The sequence below is a fragment of the Astatotilapia calliptera genome, chromosome 5, assembly GCF_900246225.1.
Source record: "Astatotilapia calliptera chromosome 5, fAstCal1.2, whole genome shotgun sequence".
NCBI lineage: Eukaryota > Metazoa > Chordata > Actinopteri > Cichliformes > Cichlidae > Astatotilapia > Astatotilapia calliptera.
The window spans coordinates 24,053,738-24,066,549 of record NC_039306.1 but is presented as its reverse complement, the minus strand read 5'-3'; the positions used below and the strand labels follow the sequence as shown (position 1 = coordinate 24,066,549).

At 41.3% G+C, this 12,812-nt stretch overlaps 1 protein-coding gene across 1 annotated transcript; it reads right to left on the bottom strand.

Annotated features, from left to right (window-relative positions):
* Positions 1–1,670: 1,670 nt before the first annotated feature.
* Positions 1,671–12,550, bottom strand: mxra8a (matrix-remodelling associated 8a). Its single transcript, XM_026168346.1, has 12 exons — positions 12,105–12,550; positions 11,519–11,545; positions 11,132–11,434; positions 10,277–10,378; positions 10,052–10,185; positions 7,704–7,883; positions 4,817–4,958; positions 2,430–2,588; positions 2,311–2,335; positions 2,146–2,231; positions 1,987–2,058; positions 1,671–1,905 (listed from the first exon to the last, which is right to left on the bottom strand). Exons 1-12 carry the CDS (start codon positions 12,154–12,156, stop codon positions 1,883–1,885), a joined length of 1,305 nt encoding a protein of 434 aa, XP_026024131.1. The 5' UTR covers positions 12,157–12,550; the 3' UTR covers positions 1,671–1,882.
* Positions 12,551–12,812: the final 262 nt, after the last annotated feature.

Below are 12,812 nucleotides of genomic sequence, written 5' to 3'. Positions count from 1 at the left end.
GTTTTAACTGTAATAAAAACGCCTGCCTGTAAGTACCAGGAGCCACTTGGCTGAATGCAATATTTTGATTTCACACAGTAACAGCAGCAGTGACAGCAGAGAATTTACAACAGCGTTGTTTAACCAGCTGGTTTGTATTTTGATTTAACTGCGTTGTTTGAAGTTGTGTGAGACGGTTGCTATACTGGTTATAACATGACTAAATCCAACAAAGGGTAAGAGAAACTGCTGTGAAACACGCCTCCTACATTCACAGAGGAAAAAAGAAGCAGGGTGATGCCCACTAAGCAAGTGTACAATAAAAAATATCTGCATCAGAGCGTGGATACAAAACAGAACGTTTCACATATTCTGCTTGGTGGTGAGTGAGCATACAGTTAGTCAGCAGCTACTGGACGCAGTGCAGAGTTATGGTAACACTTCAGTGGCGCTTATGGGAGGAAAAGAAAAAGAGCAAAATCAGCATAAAAACTTTCTAACTAAAGGAATAATGATTCAGGCTGGAACTTTATCTTAACCAACTCAGAAGTGAGTCAGTTCTGTGCGATCTGTGCACACATTTCTCCTTCCTTTCGCAGCCAGGTCAATCTTAGTGCAGTGAAAAAGAATTTTCCCTCTTCCTCATTTCTTAGGATTTTTTTGCATATTTGTCACAGCTATATGTTTCAGATCATCAACCAAAGATAACCTGAATTTTTAAATGATGATTTTATTTATTAAGGGGAAAAAAGTGATCCAAACCAAGCCGGCCCTGTGTGAAAAAGTATTCACCCTCATTGTGGCACAACCAGTTATTAGGCAATCAAGTTTCACAATCAAGTGGTTGTGATCATTGTCGATGAGTCTTTGACACCAGTGTGGAGGAATTTTGGCCCACGCATCTCAATCCGATTCAAGTCCCGACTTTGACTAGGCCACTCCAAAACACTTTTTTAAACATTTCAGAGGTGGCCTTGCTAGTGTGTTTTGGACCATTGTCCTGTTGCGAAAACACGAACTGACGATCAGACGGGATTTTTAGGTAGAGAGCAGAATTAATGGTTCCATCGATTAGCCAACACTGCCACCACCATGTTCTCTTTATGAAATGCTGTTTTAGATTTACACAACATGTAACGGGACTGAAACCTTCCAAAAAGTTCAGCCTTTGTCCACAGAATATTTTCCAAATGTGAGATGAGATTTTTGTTGTGTTCAGTCAGCTGTGGTTTTCTCCTTGGAGCTCTCCCATGGATGCCATTTTTGCTCAGTCTTATTATTTTTTTCCCAACTGTTGAATCATGAACTCTGACCTTAACTAAGAAAAGTGAGGTCTGCAGCTCTTTAAATGTTGTTCTGGGTTCTTTTGTGAACTCCTGGAGTTGCCCTGAGTTGTCGATGCGCTCTTGGAGCAATTTTAGTGGGGCAGCCACTCCTAGTAAAGTTCAGCACTGGTCCAAGTCCATTATCCTCCGTTTGTGGATAATGGCTCTCACTCTGGCTCACTGGAATCCCAGAGCATTTTTGGATATTTCTTTTTTAAACCAATTAATAAATGAAATCACCATGTGAAAACTGGATTTTGTATTTACTCTGATTATCTTTGTCTAATAGTAAAATTTGTTTGATGATCTAAAACATGTAAGTGTGACAAATACACAAACAAACTAAGAAATGAGGAAGGGGGCGTATACTTTTTCACAGTCCTGTTTGTATCTAATATCTACAATTTGGCAACACAAAACCTCAGTGTTCTTTTTCTGAATGTCACAACACAGATTTTTGCAACACTGCGTTTCTCTCTGCGGCATCTCTCCTGACAGGACAGAAGACGGTATGGAGGTGTTTATCTTGGAGCGCAGCCTCTGGACCAGCCAGTGACTCCAGTTCCACTTCTTTTATTTCACTTAGAGAACTTCTGCATCTCTGCAAGAAAGAAAGATGGATTGAGTTTGAGGAAGAGAGTGTCAGGTGATTTATGATAGATGTTCGCATGTGTCTGTGTACCTTTGTCGAGATCAATGAATTTTGGCTGAGTTTTCACGTGGGCTTTTTCTTTCAGCAGGTTGTTCTTGTAGTCTAAACACAGAAAGACCACATCTAATCCCATCTGAGAGATGAACCAATATTTTTTTACACTCCACTCTTTTCTTTCTCTTAACTCACCGAATCTTCTTTCCTCCCCGCTGCACACATTCACCTCAGTAACGTCCATCTCAAACTCATCTGAGCAGCTCTGACTTCTGCTGGGCCTATCACAGTGAGGGGGACACACGTGGGTGAAGAAAGCGGTTATATGTGTGTGTGTCTGTGTGTATTGTCAGCACTCACCCCATATACGACTGAGGATACATTTCTGCAAACACAAGAACATTTAATGAGATTCAAAAGAAGGGGGAAAAAAAGCAGATTCTGAGTGATTTATCTGAAATCAGCCGTCAGCTTCACACCTTTGGTCGTGCGTCGTCGTACGATGACAACGATGATGAGGACAACAAATGCCAGGAGCAGGAAGGAGGTGAGGACGTAGCCCAGAGGCAGGAGAAAGTGGTGCCTTTGCTCAGGCAAGATGACGGTGATGACTCGCGGTGATTCAGCCTTAGCTGTCTCTGAGCAATAGAAGAGTGACAGCAGTCAGCATTTCTTTTTCATCTGTTCTTCATCTTTTCCCTCACAAACAAACCGGTGTGTCATTACGTGGTTTACAGATGTAGTAAACAAGACCGGAGCTTCCATTTGAACAGACATTACTCCTGTCGTGAGTGTCACATTGTTTTTTGTTTTGGACAGTGTACCGGCTAAAGACTTGGAGGGAAAAGAAAAAAAAAAAAACCCCACAGATTTCTGCTGAGACTCATCTTGTTGTTAGTATTTTGTGTTTACACCATAAAGACACGCTCTCCTTGCTGGTACATCCGGTGGCATGGCTCACATGAGACGACCTTTTTTTTTTATCCTACACATGTTGTACTAGATTTCCTGCTGTACGACATGCAAAACACTTTATGGAAGTGAGAAATAATTAGTCGTCTTTTTTCTATCTCAGCACGGTTCTGCTGAGTATTCACAAAGAGAGGATCAAGGCGAGTCTGGTTTCATTTAGCTTCATAAGGAAAAAAAAAAAAAAAAAAGAGTTAAAAAAGTGCAAGGCAGGAGGCAGCTGCGGACCTCAGACTCAACATATTAAAGCCAAAATGAGATCCAGACTGTCATGCTCTGATTTACTTTTCCTGGCAGTAAAACACAGAAAAGCGACAAGCGCGAGAGAAGTGAAGGAAGCAGTGAGAGCCGAGGGAGAGGAAGGAGACGATGAGATGTTTCTCCAGAGGTATGCCTCACAGAATAAAGCTAGAAAAGATTTCTAGCAGACATCCCAAACACAGCACATGGACACAAAAAAGAAAACATAAAAACAAAACACATCGACGTTACAAATCCTCTGATTGTTTTATAAAGACTTTTTTCCTCCCCTGACATGAGAACATGTGTGTTTTTATTCAAACTGGCCGCAATGACGGTGCTAAAACTCCACGGATAAATAACTCTAATGGGAGGGAGGGAGGGAAAGGGTGACCTACATCTCATCGACCCCATTTCATCAACAAATTCCTCGCTCCCTTCTTGTTCTTCTTTCCTCTCTTTCTCCCTCTGTCTACCTTTCAGTTTGACTTTCGTCTTGTGTGACCAGCTGTTTTGCAGATGAGGCACGCTTCCTGTTCTTGTCCAAAAGCTGCAGAAAATGGCTCCTTTCTTTATATGTGAAGGGAAAAAGTCAGGCGAGCTCATCAAAGCAGAAAAATAAGAAGGACCCAGCAGAAGGCAAACAAAAGTGGGGTAATGAGTGAGACAAATTCTTGCTGAATGCGTGGAGAGAGCCAAAGTCAACACGGCAGCAGACAGACGAAACGAGAGAGATAGGAAGACATAATACTGCAGTAGACTACTGTAATGTCTGAGAGTGCAGAGGAGCAGGCAACAAAACAGATAAACCAGCACCATCCCCGTGGATAAAATCCTACTTTATTATTACAGCTCTGGGAGCGAAGGATTAATTGAGTGGGCAGATCTGGACTTCAGTCCTGTGACTGTATGCAAGAGATTCCACTGAAATGAGATCGGTCTTCTTGGCATGAACTTTAGGCACACACACATATTTACACACACAGATGGACTCAGCCATTTCTAAAGCCGTCTCAATGATTTTCCCACATTGATACATGTGCCATTAGCAACTTTGCTTCAGTTACCTTCTGGAAAAACAAACCCATGCACCAGAAACTCTCTCATTATCGAAGAATTTGAGGTAGGCTGCTGGCAAGCCATCGTGCCAAACACCCCTCCTCCTCCTCTCCACTGTGTCTTTTCTCTTTTACTGATGTCCACCCAACGAAAGAACTTTTCAGACCAGGCAAAGAGTTGAGAAATTTGTGTGGACAGAGCAATCCCTACAAACCTTAAATGTGCAACTACACACATACGTGAAATTTAGACAAACGTGAAAAGTGGCGAGGGTGAGGCTTAGAGGGTTTTGGCGGAGGTTAAAAGGCCTGGCATCAAAGAAGCTGACAGTGCAAGAAATAAGAGGGTCTCTTCACCCACACCCTTTCTTTTTTTTCTTCCTCTGCTGCTACTTCTTTTGTAGAGTGTGAGTCAGTGAATGAGGACAAAACAAGACGGGATGAGTGAAGGAAAGAGCAGATGTGTATGTTTCCCCTTCTCCTAATCGTACACATGATAGTTCAAATCCACCAGGTCATAAAACATTTTCTCTGCTAAGATACTCATGCTGACAAGAGCAGGAAGAAAGAGACTGTGTGTTTGTGTTTTTGTGAGTTACCCTTGTCTTCGCTGGGCAGTGATTTAGCCGGCATTGTTGGCTTAACCAGCGAAGGCTCCACTGTGACCTGAAATACTCTTCTCTCGTGGAGACCGCAGTAATGATGGTGGAGGTGGCAGGAATACAGCCCCTGGTCTGCTGGCTGTCAGAACACAAATACACATTAAACTATATGTATATAAAGTCAAAACCCTAAAATGGGTTGTTGTTAGCAGACAGACAAATGGAAGAAAATATCAAAGAAGAGTGAAAAATAGGACCGAGATTGTACAAAGGGCATCAGTACAAACTCTATTAATATTAACAATATGAACTATACAAATATAATGAATTTAATAGAAATTAAATCCAAGTTTATTAAAAGATTGAATTCTCTTTAAAGATTTTTTTCACATCAATATTTTATTTTCACTGTGTAATGAATCGTGGCTAGAAAATAAGCCCGTAATCAAATGTTGCTAGATTGTTTTATATCAGCCACCCCACCTAAGCCCATCCCAGTGGCTGATCTGATCTAAAAAAAAGATTTTGGTCTTAGATTGTGAGATTAAATGTGTTTTATCCATCCTCTGTACTCAACAAGGGATCGATACAGGCTCAAAAATGCTGGAAAAAAATATTACATGACTTACAAGCTGCAAATCTTCAATCTGGCAGTAAAATTTTGCATCGCATCATTAACACTAGTAAAATTACAGTAGAAAAGAAATCAGCTGGTTCTGAGAAGATTAGATAGGAGGTCCTCACTCATTTTTCATGGAATGACCCAAGACTTTCTTGAATAAGAGTAAAGCTCTGTGATTATACAGTACTGTGCAAAAGTCTTAAGCAATTCCTCATTTCTTCATATTTTGCTAGGAAAATGTGAAATAGGTCCATAGGTTATTATAAATGGAGATAGAGTATATTAGGAGCGATCGTGGCTCAAGAGTGGGGAGTTCGCCTTGTTGCCGGTTCGAGCCCCGGCTTGGACAGTCTCGGTCTTGTGTCCTTGGGCAAGACACTTCGCCCGTTGCCTACTGGTGGTGGCCAGAGGGCCCGGTGGCCTTTGTCAGTGTGCCCCAGGGAGGCTGTGGCTACAATGTAGCTTGCCATCACCAGTGTGTGAATGTCTGGGTGGATGACTGGTTGTGTAAAGTGCTTTGGGGTCCTTAGGGACTAGTAAAGCGCTATACAAATACAGGCCATTTACCATAAGACAAAAACAGTTTGTACATAATAATAATAATAAGCTTGAAAGTCAATATTTAGTATGACCACTATTATTCTTCAACACAGCCTGAACTCTCTAAAGAAAGCTTTTTTTCGGGTCATTTTTTAAAGTAGTTCTCAGGAATAGCTCTCCAGAATTTTGTTCTATTCTCGGCCACAATGATCCAACACTGCTTCAATAATGTTGAGGTCTGGGCCATGACTGATAGTGTTGCATTGGGCGTTTTTCTATCCAGGTATGTTTTTACTGCATTGTCAGTGTGTTTAGAATAATGTCATGCTTTCCAGATGTATTGCATCATGGATCCGTCCAATAACATCTGTGGGTCTTTGACAAGATTCCCAACACCACTGGCTGAAATGCAGCAGGAAACCATGACAGAGGCTGTACCATGTTTTACAGATAGCTCTAGATACTCACTGTTGTGCCCCTCTCCTAACCCTGTTCTTTTATAATTTGGCATACCTTAGCCTTTTCTCCCTGCGCCACCTCCTTAAAAATTGTTTCCTGACACAAATTTGGCCATGAATTAAAAGCGTTACTTGACAATGATCATGATGGTCATTACATCAGATCCAAAGTGCAATCGAAACACTGGGGTAGTCAGCTAAGGATCTTTGGGCTTTATAATGGTGAGAATAACAGCTGAACAATGCTACTAACTACAAATCACCAGAAAGGGAAAAAAATGTATGACAAAATCATAAATTATTATCAATTCCTTGGGTCCTACATGTGCAAGACTAAAAAAAACAATATTGCTCAATAGACTAACAGGCAAACCTGTTTACTTTCACCACAGAGTTGAACAGCAGAATTTAGCAACATCTGGGATTTGTCAAAAATACATTTGTGCAAGAGTCAGAAGTGAATTGTTGATACAGATTTTTTCAAACACCCCCTCAGTTCATGCTCTGTATGAAACAAGCTGTTTTAGCTCCTTTAAGGGCACTCTGTGAATTCAAGAAAATCCGAAATAAATTTAAACTGTGCATCAAAATCTTATTTTTTTTAAAGTTATTGAAGATTTTACATGTTGTACAGTCATTAAACGCTGGAAACACAGGACAGTTTAAAGAAAGCATTAAAAGCATTCATGAGTGCATGTAAATGCCTGACCACAGCTGTATGTAAGACAGAGAAATGAAAAAAATTAGGCCCATGTTAAACACATCTGTTTTCATGCATCAGAGAAGTTGTGCCGTTACACACAACTGATATCTGAGAAAAAAAATTGTGTTAATTTTGAAAACATCTGCCTATGGTTTTTTGTAGCTGACCAGAAAACGGCTCCCTAAAGTTTCCCGAGCCTGTATATAAATGAAATGTTATGATTTATGAGATCTGCTTGCTATTATAACAAATGGCAATAACTGTTGCTGTTGGGTTTTTTTAAAACTGCATTGGTTGCCCAACATATTGTGGTTTAAAACCTCATTTTTCCCAATGGAGCAATAAAGTTTGACTTGAAAAGAGATGCATTACTAATGAGAGTTTCATCTGTTCTGGAAACACTGTTTACATGTATACACACAAATACACGCTTTTGCAGACGCTTTTATGCCAAGAGCATTGGACCACAGATCTGTTAAAGCACAGATGAACCTCATGAGAAGTGAGCCTATACCACTTTTGTTTAAGTAGCTCTCTTTTAAAAAGCTCACACATACGCACCTGCAGATCAGATATGGTGAGTGAGAAGTCTCCTTCGGAGAAGGCGTGATTGCTGATATTCATCTTCCTCTGAAGGAACAGAGGTCCATAGCTCCGCTGCTCCCCAGAGGCGTACAGGTCCACAAGCCGGTCAGCTCGGTCATGGGAAATTCCTGGAGCCTGACGGTCCCAGTGAACCACCTAAAGAGCCAGATATATCAGTTAATGTACAATTGTAGTCAAACATTTACACATGTTAATTATGAGCATGAATGCAATCATAATTTTGGACTTTTAATGATTTCTTTTCCAGGGTGGAATGATTGTACAGCATACATCTTTAATGATTAAAACAAAAAACAAAACAACAAGAACAGGGTGCACAAGTTCTGAATTTATTTAGGATTTTCTCAAATCCTCGAGTCAACACACACTTAATTCAATCTTTTAATAAGTAGTGCTGAAAGTTCTACAATGTCTTTTAACAATGCCAAGGCCTATTAACCCCTTGTTTAACTTTTTGTTTGTGATCATGATTGATGACAACTGATAGTTTATCTTTGGCAACATAAAAAGGATTTGTTTGGCAGCATCCATTGGACTGACCAATACTCAGAACAACAGGAAACTCCAAGGAACTCAGTGAAAATCTAACAAGGAGAACTGTAGATTCACACAAGTAAGGTCTCTTGGAGCCATTTCTAAAACAACTGCTTAATCCAAAATCATCACTTAAAACAACTTTATGTATGTACAAGTTATTTGGATGCATTATTAATTTGCCAAGATGTGGGCAAAGACCCAAACTGTCTTGGCAAAGGCAATTTGGGTCAGTTTGGGCAAAGACAGTTTCTGTCACGGGCTGCGACGGCAGACCGTGGAGTTGTAGAGAAAGTAGGGCCCAAACGCGAGACTCAAGTGAAGGACAGTGGATTTATTTATGGCGAGTGGACAGAAACGACAACTATATACAATTCAAGCACTGTGACTCCTGTGGCGATTCCTCCAAGAATCCCACACAGTGCACGTGTCCATAGCAGTGAAAAGGTGACAACTCCAAAAACCCGATTCCACTCAGTGATTTCCCCTCGTGACGACGTTCCTGACTCCCGACTCCTGGTGACACAAAAACACACACAGCTCAGCAGGCAGCCTTTAGTAGCGAAGCCGATCACAACGCACTAATCTACGGAGGTACTTAACAGGTTCGACTTAGTATGATCCCGCGCCGACTGGGGCTCCGCCACCTTCTTAAATAAGGCGCCCCTCATGAAGCCATCAGCTGCAGCTGGTGAGGGCTAATGGGCGGCAGGTGCGGCAGTCCCCAGTGCGGGAACACTTCCGGGTCGCAGTCCCCTCAGCGACCCCAAAACATCCGGGAGCACCCAGGGAGAAAGGACAAAAAGGGAGAGAAAACCACCATAACATATGGAAAAACATATACCAGAAATACATGAGCTCTGGGTCATCAGACCCAGACCATGACAGTTTCCCTCTGATGAGAGGAAATTGGTGAGGATGTTCTGGAACAACCCAGGAATCACCAAGCATCAAGCCTGACATTAACTGGAAACTGCTGGAAGACCAGCATCACTGTCCATGGTGAAGTGAATTTTAAATCACCATGTACAGAGAGGGTGCCGACCAAGAAGGAAGCTCCTGCTCCAAAATAAACTCTTTTTTTTGCAGCTGTCCATATGGACCAGTCAAATGCCTTCTGGAGAAAAATAAGACGGTCAGATGAGACAAACATTAAACTCTTTGGATATAATGAGAAGCGGGATGGTTGAAGAGTTAAAGGTAAGGCTTTCAAACCTAAGAACATTGTACCAACTGTCAAGCACGGTGGTGACCATCATGCTCTGGGGCTGTGTTGCTGCTAGTGGTACCGGTACATTGTACAAAGTAGATGGAATAAGAAAGAAGGAGGATTGCCTCCAAATTCTTCAAATTCACCTCAAATCATCAGCTAAATGGTTGAAACTTGGACACAGTTCGGTGTTTCAACAGGAAAATGATCCCAAACACGTCAAAACTGGTTTTGGAATAAATAAAGTAGATTAACATTAAGCAACTGGAATGGCCTTCCCAAATTCCCGAACTCACCTCATTGAAATTTGAGGACTATGCTTAAAAGATATCTCAATCAACCAATTAAATAACCTCTACCATTTCTGCCAAAAAGAGTGATTTGCACTCAGTTCTTGTCATTAAAGTCATTAAACATGTATGCTGTACAATTGTTACACCCTGGAAAAACAGTTCAAAGAAATAATCCAAAGCAGATTAACCAGGACATGTACATGTCAATTGTAATGTTAAAAACAAATGTTAGCTCTTGATCTGTCTCGGGAAACAAGTAGAAACACCTGCTGATCCTCCTCCTGGTCGCTCCAGTCTGTCCACACACTACGTCGGTTGGTGCACGGCAGCACTGCAGTGCTCCCAAGCAGCACCACGAACACGGCATTATGCCCATTCCAGTATCGCTGTTCTTTACGGCCTTTGTGGCAAAAACAAGTCAAAGGGGTTTGTGGATTAATACTAATGTACTTCAGCTCACGTGCTGATAGCTGATAGAGTGTGATACATACGTGATTTAGTGACATTGAGCTGGACTCTGACTGTCTCGTAAAAGTTGCAGTAGAGATGGTGGAGGTTGCAGGAGTACAGACCTCGGTCATTCATCGTCACATCTGTCATCACATGTAGAAGTACAGCAAATCAAGCATGGCCACTTAGGAAACAGAAGTGCAAACTTCATATTAAAGCAAACCTTTTTCCAAAACCTTTTAGATTTAATGGCATTTTTTTTTCATTATCAAGTAATGTAGTTTATAGAGGCTTCATATTTATTCCTTTGTGTGGCATTTAGGTATCTGTGAAACCTTTGTTGACTCTGTGTTTGAGATTTGGTGTTGGATGGTAATCTATGTAAACTGGGCATTTTAGTTTTTGGTAATGGGGTGGCAATGGGGACCAGTTGCGCACTGACGGGAAATCAGAGACAAATACCGAACTAAATCACTTGAAAAATTTCCACACAGAGCTTTAATGATTTTAATCATAGCCAGACCGACTGCCTCTATTAGAAGACATGGTTGCCCTGTAACAGTATAGTGGTCACACTGATGCAATTTAGCCATACCTCTGCATGGAAGAGAGGTGATAAGGGGATGATATCTGATTGTGAGGGGAGTGTGTCAGGATGCATTTGGCTTTCTACCCTAACAAATATCTAGATGGTCTTTGATTTTAACTGCATTTCAGTGGCAATGATTCACCTTTCTTTTAAAATATTTGTCTACATACTTAATATGTGATCTGAAATATTTGTTATAAGAACATAACAAGCAAAGCCACAGTGAGACACACCAACAAAGTAATGTTGGCCAGTTACAGTTACACATGAAAGACAAAAACAGAATGTGTCTGTATGTGTGTGTGACCTTTGATAACCAGGGAGAAGTTTCCATCTTTGAAGGCTGTCGGGTTGAGACCAACCCTGCCCAGGTTGTAGGAGTTGTACATCCTTTGTTCTCCTGCTGAGAACATGTCCACTACCCTTTCCATGGCGTAGTCCGGATAAGCCCGGTACATATCCCAGTGGATCACCCTCTGCCTGTCTCTCACCCTGTCCCTGGTCCACACCATCCGGCTGCTCACACACTGCAGCACCAGCTTTGAACCAGCGCGGGAGCTCACATTATAACCTGCCACAACCACGCTGCTGCTCTCAGCCTGACATGACACTGACAAAGGACAGACAGGGTGTAACATTTTTAGTACTCATGGACACATAGATCACATGTGCACACACACAAGGAGAAACCTACCTGCAGTGAAGAAGCAGGCCACAGGGACTGAAAAAACAAAACAAAAAACAGTAGAAATAAGCAAAAGGGTTAATCACGTAAACAGATATTCAGACCAAATCTGTAGGTCCCTGCATCTGAAAATGCATGTATGTGTGTGCATGTGTGTGTGTAGGCAATTTACTGCCGGTGTAAACTAATATATATTGCTATCTGGAAACCCTTTTGGGCTTTGTTTTTGTACTGTGCAGTTAGGCCTGATTGAAATTAACCCTCCCTCAGTGTTTCTCATCTCCGAAGAATGTATCTGCGCTGTAAGTGTGGACGGAAGTCTGGTTTTAAAATCAGCCCAGAAAGGTCAAATACATCAATCTACCTTAACGACACTAGAAACAAACAAACAAATCTTTAACAAATCTTTCAAACGTTCTTTCACCTCAGAACAAAAGGAAAAACGAGGAAAAGTTACTTAGTAAAATATATTTTTAATTTCTTTAGAGTGTTCTCCACTGCTGAGTCCAACTTCTAAAATACTTTAACTCACAAATGCAAAATCTATCCACGCTTGCAACAAAAGCAAAACAGTGCTTCACTCCAGCCTACTTACTGTGGATCAAGAGGAGAGTCTGAAAAATGATGTCGTCCCTCTTGGTTTTCATCTTTTCAGTTTTAAGCCGATAAGTCAGTGTTCTGCACCTGGCAGTCCGCCCTGAGCATGAGAAAATATGTCCAGCCTGTCTGTTCGCAACAGCAACCCGTCAAGGTTAGTCACATTTCAGAGTTTGGAGAGACCTTCGCTGCCACAGCATTAAGTTAGAGCTTCACCACAGAACCAAAACAGAACCGAGCGGAACTGAAATCAGCCGGGAAATGAAACCCGACACCGCCAAGTAAACCTCCTCTCACAAAACCCCCGACTAATTAGCCTACAATAAAAAATCTCAAGAGAGACTTTTGTTTTTACACTTACATTCTCTTACTTTTCCACTAAGTTGTGTTAATAGCTGTACATCATTACTTTTGCAGTGGTGACATATTGGTATTCGTATTAGAGCACATTTCAAAAGCCACACTATTTTTCCAGTAGCACTCAGCATAGTAAGCCAAACAATCATTTCCAAGAGCATAGCAGATAACTTAACGACGACTAATCTCGATAGGCGCAAAATATTTTATATTTTGGGGTATTTAACCTGATGAAGAAATCAGACAAATCAACAGGTCATCGTCTCTTCTAATTCAGCTCAATAACGACACCCAGCGGTTGGTTCCGCTCTCAAGTGACCACAATAATTTAATAAATTATACTGTGTTT

What these genes read in the sequence shown, in the direction of transcription:
- mxra8a (XM_026168346.1), bottom strand. Translation starts at nt 12,156, where the DNA reads ATGAAAACCAAGAGGGACGACATCATTTTTCAGACTCTCCTCTTGATC. An exon ending in TCACCATATCTGATCTGCAG is followed by an intron (nt 4,959 to 7,703) that starts GTGCGTATGTGT and finishes GTGTTCTGACAG; the next exon opens with CCAGCAGACCAGGGGCTGTA. An exon ending in TATCCTCAGTCGTATATGGG is followed by an intron (nt 2,232 to 2,310) that starts GTGAGTGCTGAC and finishes TCACTGTGATAG; the next exon opens with GCCCAGCAGAAGTCAGAGCT.